Here is a 23,928-nt window from a genome sequence, read left to right on the forward strand (position 1 = left end):
GTGGCCTGTTGATCAGTCAGCTGTGTCTGGTCACAAGCATCTACTCCATGCAAATATGCAAGACAAGGGCTCTAAAGGGTTTCTGTCCGCACAAGATCAAACAATGACAAATTCAGAAACATGAACTGGCATATTTTGGACTTTGATCATTGAGTTCTGCATGCTCAATGTTGGTGAAACACTCCCTCTTGTGCTCAACAAGGCTAGTGCATATCATGCTTTCTAAAGAATGTTAAGAATGGATATTTGTGGACATATACTTTAACAAAGACCGGATAGCATCAAAATAAGACAACCGACACAAAATTATCGGAACTGGTTTATTGATCCTGCAAAGGGGAGCTTCTAAACTTCATGAACAAAAACTCCACTTTTCACCAGTGTCACGTCATTGCTTTTTCATTTTCTAATTTTTTTCCTTCAAGTTTAGTTTTTTTTGCTTTTTTATATATAAAAAGTTAGCATGTTTAAATTCTTTGCATATTTACCATTTACAATATACAAGTAAAATGTCCTTTCTAATTAAATAAACACCATTGAAATCAATGATCAGTCATGGCAGATACCTCTGAAACACATTCAACAAAGGTCATGCTATGATTAAATGCGCACACACACACACACAAATACGCACACATTTTCACCTAACAAATTTGATTTGCCTGAACTAAAAGAAAAAGACCTTTTCTTTAGACCGACTCATGCACTTACAACTGTATATGCATCCTCGACAATGCATCACATATAATATATCTTTCAAAAATCTGCATTGTCAGGTAAAAACAATAGTTAAGTCAATACATCACACATAGTTACAGTATTTATGCCAGTGCATACTGTGGCAGGTGAAGCCATTATGATTCAGTCTGTCAAAAAACAACAAAAAAATCAGGCACTATGAATGACTTCCTATTGCACCCTTGAAATCTTTAAAGCTCACAATACATACTTCACTTGCTTTACATATGACACATATCAGTCAGTAGGTTCCAAAACCACAGCAGATGTACAGTATTTTTTTTTCTTCGGTTTAACCTGACATCCTTTTGACCAATGAAATGTTTTGTGCAATTTTCCCATCAAGTCTTCGATACTGCAATTCCACACGCCATGTACATCCATACACATACACTTATAAATAATGTTGGTCTTAAACAAAAGGACATTAAAAGATGACAACATGAACATGATTGTGTTTCAAGTTTAAACCTGCTGCAATTTCTTTATGCAGCCCCTTGACAGCTCTGTGGTCTCGGTTTCTCTCTTAAGTATTTCAGTCAGTGAGCTCTTGAGGATGTATAAAGCAGAGAGTTTGTGGTAATGTGCAAATTATCACCAATTCATGCCAACAGTGCCCTCTACCTAGAGTTGTATTATTGAACTGTGTTATTACACTGTAATTACTATAATATTATGCATTAAGCCATTTTAGACAATGAACATTACGCTGTAGTTATTTAATTGCCTGGACTAGATGGAAAAGGCTTCTATGAAGGTATTTGTACTTGTATTTTCAGCACACTATAGGGGCTTGATAAAAATCTATATGTCATTGCCTTTAAAAAGTGCCAAATTAGACTAAATAAGAAACAAGAAATGGCAATACTTCATTGTTCACCAATGTCTGGGTTACCATTAGCATTAAGGTGCTATCAGTGCCTTTGCTAGCATCACAAAACTAACAAATCTTGAAATGTCACCCGGGAAGACCAGATTCAGAACAAAAAAAAGAAAATAGTAGTTTTTAAATTCAAACTGGAAATCATTTTGGGGCATGAATCTTCTGCTCTGTTTGTGTGTTACATTTTCTCACAGCCAGCAAGTGCAAATTTTCACACGACGACAAAAGCTTGGAATATGCCCCAAGCTATGTGGCAATGCTGAATGAATTGTACTGTATATGTTGGTCAGACGGAGACAAAAAGTAGACAAAAAAGAGATTGTTATATCAACTGTTATAACAAAATAATCTATACAAATATCATTTTAACAGGCACTCGAGTTGACGCAAGGATGATATACTGTATCAATGCAAATTTAAACAAATAAAAGGCAAAAGGGGACGACAGAGAGGCAACATTCACTTTTCATTGAGGCTAGTTTGTCTTGGCGGTCCATGAGCCAATAGCAGGTCCTCACTGGGAGGCCCTGCGCCCTTCATAGCCATACTAGCCCCAACCATTGCTGGGTAACTGCGGTTTCTTCTCATCCCTGAGTTCAGCACTGGCAGTCCCCCGATAGGGGAGGTCCCAACAGCGTGGGCTCCGAATGGCGGTCCTGGGGCCAATGTTCTCGGAGCCAGGCTAAACTTCTTTACCTTGTCCACAAGTCTCAGATTCTGCACACTGACTTCAGTCTGACACTGTGTATCTGTTTGAGCCCTTTCGTCCGCCTCCCGCACTTCCTTTAGAATCGAGCTGGCTGGCCGTGAAGCCAGGAAGGTTTCGTAGGGGGGGTCTGAGGGGCTGTAGTCTACAGGGAGCACAGGTCTGGTAGGTTTGGACTTGCTGGGGGAGTTTGGAGGGGTGGAAGGGAGCGTGTCTGAACAGGTGTGTAAGGGGTGGGCAGTGTGTGATGAGCAGGGGTCTGGTGAAGGGGCTTGATCCGCCCGGTCCCAACTGAGAGGGTTATAGACAGCAGCAGATATACCTCTCTCCTGCAGGAGGCGCACAAGGCCCAAAGAGGTACTGGTGGTCTTGGTGGAGTCGCGGAGGTTGGTGAAACTCTCCGCCAGGCTGAGGCGACGAGGCGTGCAGGGGGTGGACACAGGGGTTGAGCGCAAACTGCTGCTGGACATCACGCAGGTAGTCAGTGATGGACAAGACACAAGACTGAGAAAGAAACACTCGGTTAGTTTGCATTATCTGGCTAAATAAGCCAGAAGCCAAACCATGCAATGGTAAATCTGTGAACACGATTAATCAAAATGAAAAATTCAATCCAATTCAGGAATATTTTGATCACAAGACAAAATGTGGTTAGTGTGTTTACAACATTATTGGGACAGATAAGATGTTTTGGATTGTGAGAGTTTAGATTTTCTTTTGTACAGATTATAAAGTAGCCCCAAAACTAAAAGCCCAAAACTATATGAATTAAGGCTGCATGATTTGGGCAGGATTGCATTAGAGCAGAATTTACTACAAATCGAACAGAGCAGCTCATGTGTAAGAACACCATGTCATGCTTCACTTTGAAACATGCAGCGCATATATTTACTTCATTAAATTGCTGTCTTTGCGTTTGATTTTTGCAAGTCAAATCACGGTTTTAGTTTTAAAAGGACTTTACAATGTATTAAACCAATTGGCATTTTCAAATAAATGATGCCTTGTTTCAGAGCTACATTTAATTACTTGTATTGGTAACCACAGGTGTACGGATTATTACTATTATTTTGGCAAATACTCTTATCCAAAGCAACTTCAATTACTTTCAAAGTATACATTTTTATTAGTTCTTGCATTCCCTGAAAATCGAACCCATTTCCTTGGCGTTAAGAGCACCTTGTTCTAGTCTTTGAGTTACAGGAACACCATTGATCTATTTTAATATCTAATTCAATGGCAGTCAGACATTATAATTTTGAAGACTCATTCTTTTGATTATAGATTAACAGCAACATTTTGTCCTCTCATGCACTATGTACTTTACCATTGATTTACAGTACACACACACACACATAGATACAACCACAGATTTATACACAGTTTGCATTATCAGTCACGTCATATTGCATTTAGTCTCCCACAAAATAAGTTCTGGTGTTAGTTGAGAAACATCCTACAGGTCAGTTAGGACATTAGAGTGGTTTGTGTTTGATTAGAGAACAGCATACTCCCATGACATAAATTTTAATTAGGACTTGGCAGGTCATGCTGTTCATCCTCACCCCCAGGGGGTGCTGCTCAGTGAGTGTGCTCTAACCCCGTCACCAGAACAACATGATAGAGAGCCGCCTCATCATCCTCGTCATATGACCTGCAGTAGAAGCCAATCACACAGCTGTACAGTATGGCTGCTATGGAGACAAGGTATTTGTCAGGTGCCTTTTCTCTGGCACCCTCAATACAGATTGCAGGTTACACTGTTGAAGATTTTGAATGCTAGATTTATACTGAATCTTGTATGGAAAACCTGAATGATTTCAATAAATTTCAATTTAATTGAAACAAGTCCCAAATTTTTGTAAAAGAGTTGCAATTAGGGTTGGGCATTGACAAATTTCACAATTCGATTTGATTCGATTAGAATTTGATTCACAAGTGCTTGAGTTGATTCGATTATTATCCACATCGATTCATTTGTGTATGTATATATATATTTGTATGTGTATATATATATATATATATATACACATGCATACATACATATATATATATACACACACACACATATATATATATATATATATATATACATACATATATATATATATCAGGTACAGTACATGCCAATTTTTTGTCATATAAAAAACAAACAAACAAACAAATAAAACCACTGAAGTTGTAAACTATACAGAGAATCCGGTCAGGTGGTACATTACTATAATATTAAAGGTTAAGATTAACAACAAAATGTAAAAAAATTTAAAGATCAAAGTTTACGACAAATAAAGTTTTTGTCTCCTCAAAGAAAAAAATCAATCTAAACTGCCGAAACATGCCGGGTCTTCAGCAAATCCAGTCTCACTTTCTTTTACGTTCCTACATACTGTAGGTATGTAACAAATTTGCATAATGGCAGCCTATGGTCTTCATTGGATGCTCGTGAACAAAATCTACTTTGACGCTGGAAGAGTTTGGTTTGAGTTCTCGACATGTCGAGAACATGTTTTCAGTGCTGCAAATCCACTTTGAATGCAATTGCAAAGGATGAGGACTCGGGAAGAATGGATACAGTAAAACCTACGTTTGCGCTGCAGTTCAGAGAATCGGATCTGTTAGATTTACAACGCAAATTCATCCACTCCTACCGCAATACATTAAAGTAAGTGTCCGTTGAAGTGGAAGAAGAACAGTTATAGTTCTAGAGTAAATGTTATAGTTACATACACAATTTATATCTGATATGAATAAAACACAGTGTCAATTTATAATTTAATGTATTGTTATTGCCGCTTCCATAGACATCAGTGTGTATTTTACAAATATAAATGTATTGTTTTGCTAGTACTTATGTGTATTTAAATGTCTGAAACCTAAATTAAACCTTATGTGGTTGAAAACACTGGATAGTTGAATAGAGCGTCCGTCTCTGGCTCAGCGCCAGCCAAAGCGTGAAAGCACATTTGAATTTAGCAGTTGATCACGTGATACACACCGGTGTGATCGTATGCTCCAGGGACCAGCCTAGACTGATCGCACCGGTGTGATCTTACGTGTCAAAGGGTTAATGACGCCATCAATGATTAGTCGACGTCGACTCAACTTTAATCACATAAATGTTGACTTAAAAAAATCTGAAGTCGTTTAACCCCTACTGTGTATAAAAGTACTGAGGAAGTCTCTGGAGCTGATATTCAATTATGGTAATGGTCGCTTCGACACACGCTACAAGCGGTCGACCAATTACAACAGACTGGCCCATCTGACCAATCAGAGCAGACTAGGCTCACGGAAAGGAGGGGTTTAGTGAGACTGGATCCTCAAACAAACCGTTTTCAGACTCTTTGAGGAACTGAGGTGATGTGGAATGTATATTATGAGAAAACTGGATGCATGTACACCTATTGTAGGAGACGTCAAAAACAAAATTAGGAACCTTTAAAATAGCATAATAGGGGCACACTTTAAGGGTACTGTCCAGTGACATGCTGTTTAAACCCTAAAGGTAACATTTTTGCATATATTTATGGCAGTGTATTTGTTAAAAGTGTTTGATATTATCTATGAACCAATAGTTGCTAGGAGGAAAAGAGCACACTGTATTTACCTGGGTGTGACTCTGGTGAGTTCATCTGTAGGGTGAAGAATCCTGCAGGTGGTGAAGGTGTACGTGGAGCTGGTGTGAGGCATACATTTACCAGGAAAATGCACTGGGGAGAGCAAGAGAGGAGAGACAAACATCAGTACACAACACCACAAACAAACACAGAGATGGAATTAAAACTGCTTCAGGATCTGAGGAGACCTAATGCAATCAATTTTTGCAGTATACTAATGGTATACTGCAAAAATGTGACAGCAGAATTTGATTTGTTAAATTTCTTTACAAATCCTGAGTTTTTGGTGGTATGATTCATCCTGACGCAGCTTTAAATAGATTCACACAGCAGGAGAGAAAAGTGGGAAAGAGGAACGATCAAACGGTGAAGTCCATTATTATCAGCTGGCATTATGTTTCAATAATTCTCTGCAGAAAGAAACATTAATTGTCATTAAAGGGATAGTTCACCCTAAAAAAACAAAACTAAATCACAAAACACAAACAAAACGAAACAAATATGCACAGCATGTATGTGAGCATGGTGTATAATTCTCCAGATAAACTGGGGCTGTCAAGAGTATGTGTGTGTGTGTGTCTGACAAGCTTGACTCTGAAAGCATGTGGAGTGTGTTTGTGTAGCTACATGTGGTGTCAATGTGACCTCTGTCCGGTGTCCAGAGTCTGTTCACTCACATGACTGCGACTCACACCTCCCCGTTTTTAATAGAACTCTGTAACATTATCCTTTAAAAGACACTGAGAACTCTAGCTGGATGTTGCATGCTGGGGCTACAGTTGGGACTGTGTGATGTGTACTAAAGGCATGTGTATGTGTTCTGCAGTTAAGTATTAAACATCACACTCTGTGCCCTCGGGCTGGATGCCCATACAGGTTTACCAGGGGACAAGTGGATTTGCATTTGTGTGTGTGGAGAGAGTGAATAAATAAATGTTGTTTCCCCACCACCAGGCATTAAACTTTCTGACACAGCATTCTGGTAATGCAGGTTTAGAAAAGAGATTTAGCGGAGAAGAGTTTTTAAGATAATGGAAATTTAACAAGTGCTGAAAATGAGAATTAAGTCTAGAAGCACGCACTTATCACTTATTATTAGACTCATATTCATAAGTATCTTAGAGTAGACCTATTATTTCATTCATAATAATTAAATTATAAAACATTTATATTTTTCCATGGCAGTATTTGTTATACTATCTTTTATTATTAATAATAATAATTAAGGCTGTATAATTGATTAAAAAAAGTTTGTAAATACATAATATATGTGTATATACACATACACAAATATTAACAAACTTCTATGTTAGATGCGATTAATCGCGATTAGTTAATTTGACATCACTAGTACTACTTCTACTAATAATTATAATAGTGTCTAGATAGGGTGAGAATCTGATGAGAATCCTTCTTTGAACAATGAGCGTTACAAACTCAAATGTTGACATTACTGTAGTAATAATAATGGAAGTATCCTACGGATTTTTTTAATAGTAATCAAATGTCACAATAATAAAAAAAAGGTTCTAAAATGTTTTCACTTTTGAATTAGGGGTAAATATGACCCACACAGAAAGGTAACCCCTGGCATGCAGGTGATAAAGAAATTTGGTACTGCTCGTGGTACAGTACTTATCATAGATACTTTAATATTTAGAGTATTTCAACTAATACTTGATGTATTCTAGAGTTTCCATAGACTGATTTCTCATTTTTCAGTGCAAGGATCAATAGAGATGACAGGTAGAACGACAGTAAAATGTTAAAAAAAATTGACTATACTCAAAAGAACATGGCAGCTGTCTTCCTGGGTGAGGTAGTGGTTGGTGTGCAGTGGGTGTGTGGAGAGAACCAGCTCATCCTATAGACCCTCACAGGCACAATACAACTGGGGCTTATGGGTACTCCACTGGGGCTTCGGTCTGTTTTACAGAGAGGCTTTTTGATCCCACCCCCCTAAGCCTGTCCGGAGGGTTAGTGAGGTTATGAGGGTCCCATACCAGATGAGACCTCTTCCTCTCCAGGCTCCATTCGGTCTAGCCCCACTCCAGGGGTCCCACCATTTTCTCTGAGCTGCTCTTCCTGGTTGTCAGGATTGTTGGCGCGAGGTCGTCGCAAAGCAGGCGAGCAAGGCATAGAGCCCAGGCAAGAGGTAGAGATGCCGGATTGGGAATGCTGTCCTGACTCATCTTCCTCCAGGTCGGTGAATTGGTACACCTCCTCCAGGTCCAGCTCCAGCGTTCGGAAGCCCTTGGTCACGACGCCGGGCCGTGTGTCCAGGATGCCGCCCAGGTGTGGCTGCGCGAGCTGCTGCCATGCGTGCAGAGTGGCCGAACCTGTGGAACGGAGGAAACAAGAGCATAGATCAGATACAAATTACAACAAATGCCACATAACACACAAAATATATATTTAGATCATGAACGCAAGGTGGCATTCATGAAGAGTGACATGAGATACATAAGAGCGATTGGACAAGAATTTCAGATCGGTTTGAATATTTAAAATTAGCATCCATTGCAGTCCAAGAGAAAAGAGGCAGCATGAGATTCCTTGCCTCAGGAATGTGTATCAAAATAAGAAAGTAATATTGGATTATCCTTGAGCATGTGTCCTATATATCTATATATATAAATAAGCTGATTAAATGTCTAGTCCAGGAGAGTTAAGCAAACCTCTGTGATCCCAAGTGTGAAAACCAATTGGTTTCAATGCTGAGAACTGATCTGTTCATTTTTATGTAGAATTTATCTGTGTTCCAATACATTTTAAAATAGATATATTGTAGAGGCAACCAGATGTGGAGATATACTGTATATTTAACAGCAGTCGTGATCACAGCAATATATTCTTTCATTTCAGTCATTTTAGTTACTTTCTGATTATAGTTACTTTTATTAAGTTACACTACATATGCTATTTCTAAACTCAATTTAATATGTACCCTGTAAAACAGCTCTTAAGGTTTACACAGAGCTAAATTTCATAACATGCTAACTATGGACAGCCTACAGCAAGAAAAGAAAGAGAAAAAGAAGGAGGGGGAAATTAAAGTTGTGTTTATTGGAAAGGTATAAACACATTAAAAGACAAAAAAGGTAAGAAAAGGAATCAAACATCCTAACTGAAAACTGACAAGAGAGACATTAGGGGTAAACAATGGGGAACACAATGGGGAAAACAGGGCTCAAGTCAAATAATATTCCTTAAGAGATAATCTGTCAGATTGCTTGTTAGTACCTTTGAAACATGTTTAAATATGTTAAGCAAATCAGAAGAAAACAGAGGAATCAGTCAAGAAAATGCTTTAGAGTTTTCTGTAATTCCTAAGCTTTACTTTTGGGCAGGCAATGTCAGACTGCTTAGCTCTATTAGCTATAACCAGCAGGGGGCGCTAGAGATGTAATTATAAGATCACAACTGTAGCTGTAATCATGCTGTGATTAAGTTTAAATAATATGACAAACTACAATCAGCTGTAGCTCTGTTATATACAACTAAATTAATTAGAATACCTCTTTGTTGGCATTAAACTGAAAAGATCCACCGAAAACGAGAAGGGAAAGATATACAATCAAATTTGTTTTCGGCTTTCTTTGTAAACGAGCAACGCCAATTTAAAATGTGTCTTTTAAAATATGTACCATAAAGTACATTGTGGGTGGTTTTTCAGTTTGCTGACTCAGTATTCACTCTCTCTATATGATGGTAAGTGGGATGTGTCTAAGGCCTTGACACGCTGGTTCAGGAGTGACAACTGCATTTACAAACGGGAAACCCGAAATTGCAACGATTGACACCGCGGTAACCATAGCAACGTTTTGGCATCTCATGTGCTTGGTTTCCGCTATTTTTGGCCAAAGTAATATTATAGCGACCAAAGACTTGTTATGCTCTACAAGTGTTGACATGTCCACTAATTATAAGCGTTTTTTTGGGCTTGGCTCATGAAGCTATCAAATTCATGGATTTATTAAACTGGGAAGGTGCAAAATGAATCGTTATATTTTCTATTTGAATGATTTTGATTTATTTTGGCTTACAATGTGCTTGTTCTTGTTTGCTGTTATTTCTAACAAGATCTGGCAACACAAATGAGTTATGGCTCATACCTCTTTTCCTGTTTTTTGTTTTTTGCACCATACATGCAGAAGAGAGACTGTGTGTTTAAATACATCATTAACAACTGGTTGTTCAGTTCAGCACAATGCATAGAATTTTTGTAAGTGGGTCATTCCTACAGTGGATTTTGGACTGAGCAGGATTGTTGAAATTTATTTTATTTTTCAGTCTTGTCAGAGGGGGAACATGTCTGTCTATCATAAAAAACAAACTGGGGTCAATCTCAGGCTAGTATAACCTAATAACCCAGATCAAATATTTATGTTTCACATTCTGTGGAACTTGTTCAGCCCGTTACATTACATATTTACAATGCGATGTGTAACAAGGTGGACATTTTAAGCTAATAAAGGCCATTACTTACCAAGAAAGAGCATGCAAGCAGAAGATTACCATTTAAAGAATTTTAATAGATATATAAAATCTATTAAAAAAAGTATTAATTGACTCAACAGGATAGACATGCTATGTTTGATGCTATTAGAAGTCTAAAAATGGAGGCAAAGAGTGAAAAGTTTATGACCGATTCTTACTTTTTTCATGGAGTTGCTGTCCCTCCAAGTAATGATGTCACTTCTAGCAAGTCACGTAATTTAGGGCATACGCTTCAGATTTTAAAGGGTAAATCACAACAATATAACAGGGTGGGGACTGGGGTTTGAGGGACATAACCTCAGTTAATGGTTTAAACAGCTTAAAGATATGCATCCCAATAAATTGTATTGTATGTCAAAAAGAATAAGTGCACATACTAATTCTTAAAATGTTTGGGGACATGGGAATTTGCCGTCTTTCAAATTATTTGAATTATTCTAAGGTACTAATCATTATGAAGTTGTGTTAATTGGGGTACATCTATGCATGGAAAACCATGTGGTGTTCAAGTTAATTGTGTGTAAAATATGCAGTATAGTTTCATGGGAACATTAAATCCACCAAACTGTAGGAATGACCCAAACGCGATTGTAACAACTTGTAGAATGTGCTTGCCACTCCCCATAAATGACTGAACTCAGAACAATACAGAACAGCATAAAGCACTAAAAGGTGAACTGACAACCAAATTGAACTGTAGTGTGTGTGTGGCCTATATCTCAAACCAGCAGCGAGGCTGTGTGTGTCTGAAAAAGAAGGAGTGTTGTGTAGACAGATCCTCAGCGTTGTGGTGCATTAATGCCCACAGAGCATCAAACAGTGAGAGGGTGAAAGGCCTGGATTTGACTCGTTCACCTTCCAGAGGCTTGACGATCTGGAGTTTCTCGGGCAGGTAGGATCGGGCGCTGTAGATGGAGTAAACTGAGTGCAGGGTGCCCAGAGACATGATGCTTTCTGCCGGAGTGAGAGGACCGCCGTCTTCACTGCCACTACCAACATCTCTGTCCTCGTACAATTCGCCTTTCTCTACTGCCAGGGCGTTAAGTTTACGCTCTCGCTCCTCCTCAAAAAAACGCCGCTCGCTCAGGTAGTTGTCCCGTCGAAGGGAGAGGCGACGCAGTGCCGCCTCCAGGTCCTGGGAGCCGGGTGTGCCAGGCGTGCCAGGCTTTCTGTTGGAGTCATTAGAGCTGGAACAAATATTACAGGAAAAATAACCTCAATACAATGTGGTCCAATGTCAACTAATCTCATAAAAAATAAAGGTTCAAAAGGTTGTTTTTTTTTGCATTTTGTTCTTGTTTTCACATATTATAATATATATATATATATATATATATATATATATATATATATATATATATATACACGTTATAATATATATATATATATATATATATATATATATATATATATATATATATATATATATATAACTTATATATATATATATATATAACGTATATATATATTTCAAAAGTAAGTATAATACAAAGAAGTGTATTATATATATATATATATATAATGTTACTGACACCAAACTTTTGAACTATAGTATATACAGTGGGGCCAAAAAGTATTTAGTCAGCCACTGATTGTGCATCTTCTCCTACTTAGAATGATGAGAGAGCTCTGTAATAGAGACCTGCGCGGGACTGTTTTCTTCATCCCGCTCCCGCTCCCCGAATTTCTGACCATTACCGCCCGCTCCCGCAACGTATGTGTTACACTCCCGCCCGCTCCCGCAATATGTATGTCCACTCCCTCCCGCACCCGCAAAACTGGTTAGAATTTATTCCCGCACAATAATAGAGATGCATTGGTTTTGTGTTTTCTCCCGTCCCGCAGGAAAAAAACTTATTTGTATTGCTATTATTAAAGAGCTTCATGGGGTTGTTTGTTTCGTTTCCCTGGCCTGCATCTGACGCACTGATCATTAAAAGATAGGCGTATCTTAGTATCAAATACAATCATGTATTTGTATTTATCTATTTAAATCTATTTATCTAAATGTATTTTTATTTAATTGATTTTTTTATTTAAATGTATTTATTTATTTTTTATTTATTTGCTGTTTTTCTAGCTATTCTTCTACATCTTCTAATACATTTAGATAAATAGATTTAAATAAATACATACAAATACATGATTGCAGATCTTTTGAGGGTCCCTCTCCAACTTCTTTCTTAAATGAATGAGCCGTCGTTTTCTGGGAAAACATCTTTCTACAATAATTTAAATAATGAAAAGGCCCGGTAAAAACACACTGTTGTGGACCTATCACAGCAAATATGATGCCGCAAAGCAAAACAACACCCCGAGAGGGAAACAAATATAGCCTACCACAAGAAAATACAGTAGCCTATACAAAAGATTCAAAAACATCGCTGTAATTGACAAGTCGGAATCGGTGATAATACATCAATTGTCAATGTCAATATATATATATATATATATATCCTATGTACATATATATATATCCTATGTACATTTGTCACAATGAACAAAGTCCAGTTCTTTTCCATCTTTGTCACAAACAATTGAGAAACTTCTCCAAATGTCAGACTTGCCTTGCTTACGTTTTGTGCTGTAAATACCTCGTTCGAGGTTCTTTTCCACGTCATTTATTGACATCTCATTCTCCACTAGGCTACCTCCCGCAGGTTTTTTTTTAGCCGCCCATTCCCGCCCGCAGCAAAGTTCAAACCGCCCGCATCCGCGAGATTTGCGTTGGGTCCCGCGGGACCCGGCGGGACTCAATCCCAATGCAGCCCTCTAGTCTGTAATTTTCATCATAGGTACACTTCAACTATGAGAGACAAAATGAGAAAAAAAAATCCAGGAAATCACATTGTAGGATTTTTAAAGAATTTATTTGTAAATTATGGTGGAAAATAAGTATTTGGTCACCCACAAACCAGCAAGATTTCTGGCTCTCACAGACCTGTAACTTCTTCTTTAAGAAGCTCTTTTGTCCTCCACTCGTTACCTGTATTAATGGCACCTGTTTGAACCCGTTATCTGTATAAAAGACACCTGTCCACAGCCTCAAACAGTCACACTCCAAACTCCACCATGGCCAAGACCAAAGAGCTGTCGAAGGACACCAGGAAGAAAATAGTAGACCTGCAGAAGGGTGGGAAGAGTGAATCTACAATAGGCAAGCAGCTTGGTGTGAAAAAATCAACTGTGGGAGCAATTGTAAGAAAATGGAAGAAATACAAGACAATTGATAATCTCCCTCGATCTGGGGCTCCACGCAAGATCTCATCCCGTGGGGTCAAAATGATCATGAGAACGACGAGCAAAAATCCCAGAACTACACGTAGGGACCTGATGAATGACCTGCAGAGAGCTGGGACCAAAGTAACAAAGTCTACCATAAGTAACACACTACGCCGAGAGGGACTCAAATCCTGCAGTGCCAAGCGTGTCCCCCTGCTTAAGCCAGTACATGTCCGGGCCCGTCTGAAGTTTGCCAGAGAGCATATGGATGATCCAGAAGAGGATTGGCAGAATATCATGTGGTCAGATGAAACCAAAATAGAACTTTTTGGTAAAAACTCAACTCGTCGTGTTTGGAGGAAGAAGAATGCAGTGTTGCATCCCAAGAACACCATGCCTATTGTGAAGCATGGGGGAGGAAACATCATGCTTTGGGGCTGTTTTTTCTGCAAAGGGGACAGGAAAACTGATCCGTGTTAAGGGAAGAATGAACGGGGCCATGTATTGTGAGATTTTAAGCCAAAACCTCCTTCCATCAGTGAGAGTCTTGAAGATGAAACGTGGCTGGGTCTTCCAGCATGACAATGATCCCAAACACACCGCCCGGGCAACGAAGGAGTGGCTCTGTAAAAAGCATGTCAAGGTCCTGGAAGTGGCCTAGCTAGTCTCCAGACGTCAACCCCATAGAAAATTTGTGGAGGGAGTTGAAAGTCCGAGTTGCCCAGCGACAGCCCCGAAACATCACTACTCTAGAGGAGATCTGCATGGAGGAATGGGCCAAAATACCAGCTACAGTGTGTGCAAACCTGGTGAAGACTTACAGAAAACGTTTGACCTCTGTCATTGCCAACAAAGGTTATGTTACAAAGTATTGAGTTGAACTTTTGTTATTGACCAAATACTTATTTTCCACCATAATTTACAAATAAATTCTTTAAAAATCCTACAATGTGATTTCCTGGATTTTTTTTTTCTCATTTTGTCTCATAGTTGAAGTGTACCTGTGATGAACATTACAGACCTCTCTCATCATTCTAAGTAGGAGAAGATTCACAATCAGTGGCTGACTAAATACTTTTTGGCCCCACTATATATACAGTATATATGTATAAACTATAGTTAAGTAAACACGCACAACACATTTCTATCATATGCTTCAAAAACATATGGTGGAAAATCGTGTTTGATGCTCTTACCCATCTTGAGGTGAGTGGGTTTCCAGAAGCATACTGTTGGTGCGGTTGTCTATTTCAAACCCGTCCCCTCCGTACATGCTCGATCGGGGCGTGCTTAGACAACTAGAACGCCTGGAGTTTATACAGGACGTCTGATTGGACCCTGGGATGTTCATAGGGGATGGGCCCATGGAGCGTTGCCGAACCGTCTGGTTGATGTTTCGCACTGTCTTGAAGACACGTTTTGGGTGCAACCTGAAAAAAAAAGTGAAGACAATCACTTTTTCCCATTTAAGCAGATTAGACAAATGTCACCCTTGGAGGATTTGAAACTACATACTAAGCGTAACGGATGAAAATATAAACATTTTAAACATACGGTACAATGATTTGTATTTGAAATATACAATTATATATTTTATATTCATCTAAATTTGACTCTGCATGCAAATCCATAACTTAATATGAGACATACAGGCAGGACACAGGAAATGACAGACAAACATACCTTTGTTCTTCTACGTCTGGATCAGACATCTCAATCTCTTTTCTCATGGTGCCTTCAATTTCAGCAGCTAAAGAGTCCTGTTACACACAGCACAAACACACCATTAGCCAGGGGAATAAAAGTGATAGTGTATGTATTTATCATTATTTGTGTATTTATTTTTTAGCATGTTCACCTATTTGTAGTCAGACAACGCATACTAGTGTCCTGTTAACTGTGTATGACACACTGTATACTGAAAACTATTTCATGAAAGTACTGTATGGAACAGTATTTTTTATGTATTTGTATTTTCTGACATGTATTTGTATTTTGTTTTTATGTATATTTGTATTTTTATGTTTATGCTTAATTTCACGATAAGTATGCAATTAATCGAGATTAATCGCACACTTTTTGTGAAATTAAGCATAAACCATTTATCTTGTTTAACACATTTATTTTGTCATCATCTGTTATATCCAGCAAAGTAAACCAGGTGATTCTCGCATAACTATTTCCTGCAAGCTTTTCAAGGTAAATTTAGGTCTTTTTAAAAAAGGACACTTGTACCTCCACCAAATAACCAAATTATATAAGGATTACATATAATTTACACATGTACGCACACCAAAGCACCCATAAAAAAACCTTACTGGTAAAAACTTTTTAGAATTCACAGTGTATAGTATGTATGCAGTGCAACGGCAACGAGCCTCTTTATAGTTTAGACAAGTCAAGCTGCAATCCCGAACCAGCTGCAAACCTAAACCAACTGCCTTGAAATGACTGGATATACCTACTACAGTACGCTGATCCATTAAGAATTACTAAACAGAGTAACATACACATGACAGACAAATCAAAACATTATCCTGAATGTGTGTGGAAACAAAGTCAATGTATTGAAATGTGTCTGTGTATAAATACAATGTTCGATCAGTGCGGCGAGAGTTTGTTTACGCATCAATATAACGGACTCACGCGTGCTTTCTGTACAAGTCCTGTACGTCAACGCAATCATCTTTACCTTAAATACAATCCTCATCCATCAAAACTTTACTAGATTGCTTTATCCAGCCGAGAAACACAGTTTGCCTATCATCTGGCCATGCAGCGATGGGATGTTTTGACATTCCGTTCAGTCTGTATTTCACACAGTGTGATGTGTGAGGGCTCGCGCTTAAGAAACAATCACAGAATATGACAGAGCTAAAGGGTTAAAGGGTTAGAATAGAAATTTCCACCAATCAGGGTTACAGCCAGTGGCACCTCAATGCAGTACATGAGATCCTAAGGGAGGAGTTGGATCAAGATCCAAGGGGTGGAGATGGGTAGGATTAGGGGTGGGTTTAGGGATTAGGGGTGGGTTTAGGGATCAGGGGGCGGAGATGGGTAGGATTAGGGGTGGGTTTAGGGATTAGGGGTGGGTTTAGGGATCAGGGGGCAGAGATGGGTAGGTTTAGGTATATGTAAGGTGGGAGGAGTTGGAACTGGATCCGACTCCTCCCCGTGGATTTCAAGTTCTGCAGTGAGGACCATCTCGTTACAGGTGCTTGAGCCATTGTAGACACTCAGTGTGATAAACTCCCAACTTCTAAAATCATCTAACTACATGACGTAAATTACGTTAATGATTCAATTTCACATGCCTCAGTAATTTATTTGCGTCAAATTATTTTAACGTGATAAGGATTTTGAATGAATTGCATCCGTTAACGTTGACACATAAATATATGTGGGCAGCAGTATATTAGGCTTTAGTATAGTATTTATATAGTAAATTAGTATATTTAAGACCTGACACACGGATTTATTATACTGTTACACATGCGTCTTTCTTAACTGTATACGTTCACTTAAAACATATCTGACTGTGTTTACGTGAATACTCGCCAAGACCGGTATTTTGACATTTTATTTTGTGTGTATATAATAATAATAATAATACTTTGTTACATTTATATAGCGCTTTTCTAGGTACTCAAATTGCTTTACATATGGAAGGGGGAATCTCCTCAACCACCACCAATGTGCAGCATCCACCTGGATGATGCGACGACAGCCATATTGCGCCAGAACGCCCACCACACACCAGCTTACTGGTGTAGAAGAGACAGTGATGAAGCCAATCAGTATATACAGTATATGGGGATGATTAGGGGGCCATGATGGAAAGAGGCCAAGGGGCAAATTGGGATTTTTAATGACCATAGAGTCAGGACCTCGGTTTAACGTCTTATCCGAAGGACGGTGTTCTTTGACAGTATAGTGTCCCCATCACTACACTGGGGCGTTAGGACCCACACAGATCACAGGGTGAGCGCCCCCTACTGGTCTCACTATCACCTATTCCAGCAGCAACCTGGTTTTCCCAGGAGTCTCCCATCCAGTACTGCCCAGGCTCAGCCCTGCTTAGCTTCATTTGGCAACCAGTCTTGGGCTACAGGGTGATATGGCTGCTGGCTATTTGACAGTTAAAGTGAAAGAAGCAGCGAAAAAGAACAAGGCAACTTTAAATAAAAAAAACAACTAACTTTAAACCGAAATTCTAGCCCTGTAACACCAACAAAGTGTAACAGAAATGAGTGAGTGAGGGGAGGCGGGTTTGTGTGTTAACTCGCTGTCAGAGAGATGTGAGAGCGAGAAAGCGCAGCTGGTATCGCGTATCTATTCTGCAAGACATGAGTATTGGAAGCGTTTCAGGTATTTCAGAATCGATATGTTTCGAAAAATCAATATACGAAAGAAAACAAATTATAATAAAATAACAATGTTCTTTTTTCTTGTTTTCGGTTTCTCACCATAGGGAACAGGCCGAGTGAGTGGAACCGTCGCGGTGTACTGAGAGGCAGCGTTTTATTTCTGAAGTTCTTCAGTTCCTCCTGAGCTTCATGAAGCATCTCCATACACTCAGCATACTTATCCTCCAGCTCCCTCAGCTAGAGAAAGAAACAGATAAAGACTGAGATAAAGAGACTTATAGCAGGTAAAAACAGCAGTAAAAATAATTGAATCAGTCATATATCATGGATTCAATTCAAATCAAATAATTCGCATCTTTTTTATTTATTTATTATTATTAATTGTCAAATGGTACTATTTGAGTTGAATTACAGTTTGTGAATATGCTGGTAGAGAAGTGGTACATTGGTAAACATTGTGTGTGTGCATGTTACCTCTGCTGTTAGTGCTCTTTGGGCGTCTTTAGCAGCTCCCAGATGCTGGGTGAGCTCTTCATTTTCTACTGCATACTGAAAAATAACAGACATTTCACATGAATAAGTGCGCTGCTTATAACTGTCAATACAAGCTAAATGAAATGAGATCCAATTAGAAAACTTTTATAGAATTTTTTTTTACATTTCATTAATACATTTCATATTATGTATAAACCCAGAACACAATAGCCTAAATTACACTAAAGAAAACTCTTCCATTTAATAAAAAAAAATTAAAATCAATAATAATTATCATTATATAAAATAATATTAAAATAATATAAATCTTTAGCATCTTGTCTTTGAACTTCCGGTTTTGAGGTTGGGTAGATATTGTGTTTTGCGGTAGGTGGTATGCCATACGGAACCGTTGCCACTGAACCTGCTTTAACGACGACAGTGGGGCTCGACAGCCTTAGTCAAACGGGTCGGCGCGTATGGTTGGGCTGCGGAGAGATTGTGAGATTGTGGTTGGGTCACAGCAGCAGGAGGGATGTAGAGGTCAGTAAGCAGGGCTGAGTTGAGTGGGGGACGGAGGGGGGTGACTGTGGGACGCAAGAATCACTGTCTTCATGTTTTTTATCATTTACGCCCGTGTTATGGAAATCATTATGAACAGCAGCTACGCTAATTATTTTCCCTTTTTGCTTTTCTGCTGTTATCTCGGGACGCGAGTCCCGAGAAAAACGGCGTTCGTCAGCTCCAGTTTGTATCCAGCCTTTCACGGAGACTTCAGATACCCCAATCACAAAGCCTGTGAAGAGACGACTCAACACCGGCGATATGGACCCTCTATGGTGGACGACACTGATCCTCAACAACTCGTCTCAACACCGGCGTGATTACTTGGACTTCCAAAAGATGGAAATGGATAAATATTCTAAATGTTCCGATCCAATCTGCCTTGTAATGCTGCCCGAATCATAAATCATGCACTGTTCCTTCGTTGGCCAGAGGAGAACTGGCCCTCCGACTGAGTCTGGTTTCTCCCAAGGTTTTTTTCTCCATTCTGTCACCTGATGGAGTTTTGGTTCCTTGCCACTGTTGCCTTGGCTTTTGGCTTGCTTAGTTGGGGACATTTAATATTCAATAATATTATTGATCTGCCTTGCTTAAGGTGGACGTTGACTCAATTTTCTTTTAGAAACAAACTCTGCTATATTATTTTCATGTTATCACTGTGAAGCTGCTTTGATACAATCTGTATTGTAAAAAGCGCTATATAAATAAAGGTGACTTGACTTGACTTGACTTGAGGTCGCTCTGTATATTTCTATGGCATCGCTGTCCAGGAGTAATTAGCTTTTAAAGTGGATTTACTTAATATAAAGTTAACAAAAGTTATCATGAGGATTGTAATGTTTAAAGCAAATGTCTTAACAAATGTCAAAAGACCGGGAAGATTTTAAAACGAGCCGTTCATTCATAAATACGAAGGATCGCTGTGAAAATACAGACCGGAAGACAAAAGACAAGGAGCGCAGCGCTGAAAAGGGGCGGGGCTACATAAGGTCTATAGAGTTCATCAGTTAGGTTCCGGAAGTAAAAGGTTGTTAATCTTTGGTATTTGCTTTTGCTGAAGCCCGCTTTAATTCAGCTTATTTTTTAAATAATTGTGTTCAACATTGACATTTCTGGTGAAAAACTACATTACCCATGTAGTTGGTGCAGAAAATTACACTAATCAGAAAGTCTAAAAAGCACCAAAATAGCTCTTTAGTTCCGCCCATTCCAATGAAGCACTGTGAATGATGTAATCTAGTTGATCTGATTATATATGAAGAGTTCAGATGCAAAACCCTCTGAGTCCATCTGAGATGTTTTCTTTTAAAGGGTAACTAAACCCTAAACCAACTTTTGACCTTTGTGTATGAAGTTTTTTAATTCTACAATATATGGTGTAAAAACGTCTGAGTGCTGCCCTCTTCAGGTTGAACGTTGGCTACTGCAGTTGAATTTTCCTATTGGATGTTTGGGGTGGTTTGTGACGTAGGCAGGTTCCATACAGAGAGACGCGTGGGTCTCAGGTGCACGCCCCACTCCGCTGGGCTCTGCCCACTTTTCCTGCATTTTTAAAATAATGCCAGTGGGTGGAGTCAGGCTCTGACCAGGGGTTTAGTTACCCTTTAAATGAGCATTTTATCAGGCTCCTAAGTTTAGGTTTAGTAATTTCACTTTAATGGCAATGAAAATGTTATTAGTCAGTTATTAAAATGCTTTTAATCAAATTAATTATGCAAGGGGATTTACTAAGCTTTTCTTAAAAACCATTAAGTATACAGTCTTGTACCTTTGTCTTTTTTTCTTTTCTTTTCTTTTTTCCTTTTTTCCTTCAAATCAAAGTTTGCAGTGTTGTGATTCACCTCGTAGCTGATAGGCTTGGTTCATGGCTGATAACCCTTTAAGAAGACTATTTTTAAATCCCCCCCCTTTAAAAAAAAAAAGTTTCCTGGAACCAGCACCGCTGTAAAGGGGGGCGGCCACTGTTGCACTAAATAGAACTTTACCATGCTGTATTGACCACTGTGTTCCTAATGTAGAAATGTAAAACGGGTGCCTGCAGGATGCAGCCACTGACCAATCAGAAACAAGGACTCCAGGGAACCATGTATTAATCATGCCTACTGGCTATAGTGAGGAGAACTCACAGATTTGGCCTTTTTCTGCAGGTCCACGATCTGAGAGAGGAGGTGTGTGATTTCCTCTTGCTGACGAGAGGCATCCTCTGTTTTCTTAGCCAGCTCTTCCGCAATGCTGGAGAGCTGTATGTTAGCGTCTCCTAAGGGTGAAAAGATACACCATGTGTAAGACGGCACATTCAAATACACCTTTGGTAAACACAAAACTTGGAAAATCCCTAATCCCCATTAAAGGCAAGTCATACAGTAGACTAACCCCATGGAATCTGCAGTCCATGACTTTAATAACCGGAATGTTATACTACAAGAGTGGAATAATAAGGTAATGAATAGCATACATGAATTTAACTAGTACAGTATGGGTTGTAATATCAGTTTACACTGGTAGGGAATGTGATCTTTGATGGTGTAACAGATGGATCTACTCACTGAGCTCTTTAACACAATCATTTACAAGCTGTTGTTCTTTTTCTTCATACGAGATGGTCTCTGTCTCCAAGTGATTTGCCTATAAACAAACACAATAAAGAACGATCTGAATTAACAATGGAGGTGTCATTTTACATGGCTGCTCTTTTGTTTTAGGGAACTTGTCAGAGGCACAGGTCTTAAGTGCCCATATTGTGGAGCAAAACAATCTAGGAAGAATATAATCCACAGCAACAGGCAAAGCTATGGAGTTGCCATCTAACTCTGTTACACAAGCTTTTTGTTTTCAAGTCATGGCCCAGTTTAATGGGGATCACATACACTGAGAAATGTTATACAGTGATGTCTTTAGATTTGGGTTCACTTTCTAAAATGTTTGGGTGTGAATAGGTCTTGCGTGGGTGTGGATGTAGATTCCATAGTCAGTGAGGCGTGGAATTCCACCTGTCCGCTGGGGTCAGATGCCCGACACACGTCACTGCAGTATACAGTTACAGTGAACGGGGGGATACAGTGAGAAAGAGCTACAAGGCGGGTGACAAAAGGTGATACGACATACTGCATATTATGATATAGTACTGGATATATACTATACATGATCATTTTATTGAATATACACTGCCCAGCCAAAAAAAAAAAAAAGTCGATGTTTGGATTTAAATATAGGCAAATGCTTAAGAGCCTATGATTGGATCATTATTGCAGGGATTATTATGTTTCTAGCTTGTAATTCGTTTGGCAACAGTTCTCCTAACCCTAATTGATGGAGTGTGTAAAAAGACACATCATGGCCATATTCCAGGATGACAATGTCAAGATTCATTAGGCTCAAAGTGTGACGGAATGGTTGGAAGGGAGCATGAAGAATCATTTTCACACATTTTGACATCATTTTTTTGTGTATTTGACTGTAGAAGTCGCAAAAGAGCTCTTCGGGTGTGTCAGTCATTTCTTTATCATTCTAACGTGTCAGTAACAGTAAACAGTCTTGAGCTGAGTGGATATATTTACATACCGTGATATACACGAAATGGCAAAATCTCTTTATTTTTATATCACATTTTACAATGTCACCACTATACACTTTATATCGTCATACCGCCCAGCCCTAAAAGCTGCTAAAGCTAAATAAAAAGTCTGAAGAGCTGGTGAATTTCGTATGAATTTACTTAATAATTCTATAATCTACAGCTGTGTTTTTTAATATAATTATTATACAATTATTATGACAACATATTAACTGATAGACAAGACAACATAAAATATTTTCCTTATAGATTATATTAAAGATGTACTTTTCCTTTCTTTTATTATAAAGGTAATGCAGTTCTTATTTTACTAAAGCACACAGATAACGCTCAAATGTCTTTATCTGAGAATGAAGTTGGGTACATATTGTGTTTGTCTTGGACATGTGATATGCCTAGAACTCTGAAAAGTTAGATTGGAGGCCGTTTTGAATAATATAATGCAAAACACTGACATGAGCGGTGGAAGAATGTGAATACTGAGGTCACTCTCTCACCTCTGATCGCAGGCTGATGTTCTCTTCCTCCAGGTCCTTGAGTTTCTTCTGCAGTGAATCCAGAGGGAGGTAATCTGGGAGCGTGAAAGACGAGTCATTTCTGCGAATGCTGCAAAGAAAAACCACAGACTGATGTGCCTCCTTCAGTACACAGAAATATCCTCACTGACAATGATATACTTAGCTAGATTATACATTTGTCATGCAAAAATAGAAAATGATAGTATCCACATAATTTGAGGTATCAATCATGCCAATGGCACAAGTATCAAGTTAATAGGTTGTCTAATATATGGACTCACGGTGTGGTAGAAGCAGACTCTCCATCACTCTCTTCAGCAGCACTTGTGTAGAACTGCAGGAGTTCATCCTTCATTGAGAGATCATGACGCAGCTGAGACACCTGCATGCACACATACAACAACAACTGTGGACTCGAATAGTCTGTCGTTCTGTTCTGCAGTGTAAGATGTTGTAGATCAACTCAATTTTATACAGCACTATTAAAGGAGTAGTTCACTTTAAAATGAAAAATAGCCCATGATTTACTCACCCCAAGGCATTATAAGTGTATATGACTTTCTTCTTTCAGACGAATACAATCGAAATTAAATTAATAAACACCCTGACGCTTCCGAGCTTTATAATGGTTATAATGCAACCATTGCAACCATCAGATTGAAGCTAAAAAAAAAAAAAAAAGTGCATCCATCCATTATATAAGAAATCCACACGGCTCCGGGGTGTTAATAAAGTCCTTCTGAAGCAAAGTGATGAGTTTGTGTA

The 23,928-nt window shown here is 38.8% G+C and overlaps 1 protein-coding gene across 7 annotated transcripts in view; it reads right to left on the minus strand.

The window, feature by feature from the left end:
- Positions 1-306: 306 nt before the first annotated feature.
- Positions 307-23,928, minus strand: part of trak1a (trafficking protein, kinesin binding 1a) — an 80,675-nt gene continuing 57,053 nt past the window's right edge. For 4 of the 7 annotated variants that reach the window (XM_077207777.1, XM_077207787.1, XM_077207756.1 and 1 more), the window contains 12 exons: positions 23,445-23,545; positions 23,143-23,251; positions 21,618-21,696; positions 21,198-21,328; positions 18,508-18,582; positions 18,133-18,270; positions 15,350-15,426; positions 14,863-15,096; positions 11,300-11,631; positions 7,948-8,283; positions 5,935-6,037; positions 307-2,831 (listed from right to left, as the gene is read on the minus strand). In XM_077207777.1, the coding sequence (XP_077063892.1) occupies positions 2,081-2,831; positions 5,935-6,037; positions 7,948-8,283; positions 11,300-11,631; positions 14,863-15,096; positions 15,350-15,426; positions 18,133-18,270; positions 18,508-18,582; positions 21,198-21,328; positions 21,618-21,696; positions 23,143-23,251; positions 23,445-23,545 (2,466 nt within the window). In that variant the 3' untranslated portion in view covers positions 307-2,080. Of the gene's footprint in view, positions 2,832-3,892; positions 3,982-5,934; positions 6,038-7,947; positions 8,284-11,299; positions 11,632-14,862; positions 15,097-15,349; positions 15,427-18,132; positions 18,271-18,507; positions 18,583-21,197; positions 21,329-21,617; positions 21,697-23,142; positions 23,252-23,444; positions 23,546-23,928 lie in introns of all 7 variants that reach the window. The other 3 variants (XM_077207805.1, XM_077207813.1, XM_077207797.1) reach the window with 1 other exon arrangement.

The sequence above is a fragment of the Siphateles boraxobius genome, unplaced genomic scaffold (assembly GCF_051911475.1).
Source record: "Siphateles boraxobius isolate OS27281-9 unplaced genomic scaffold, OSU_SipBor_1 12, whole genome shotgun sequence".
NCBI classification, from domain to species: domain Eukaryota; kingdom Metazoa; phylum Chordata; class Actinopteri; order Cypriniformes; family Leuciscidae; genus Siphateles; species Siphateles boraxobius.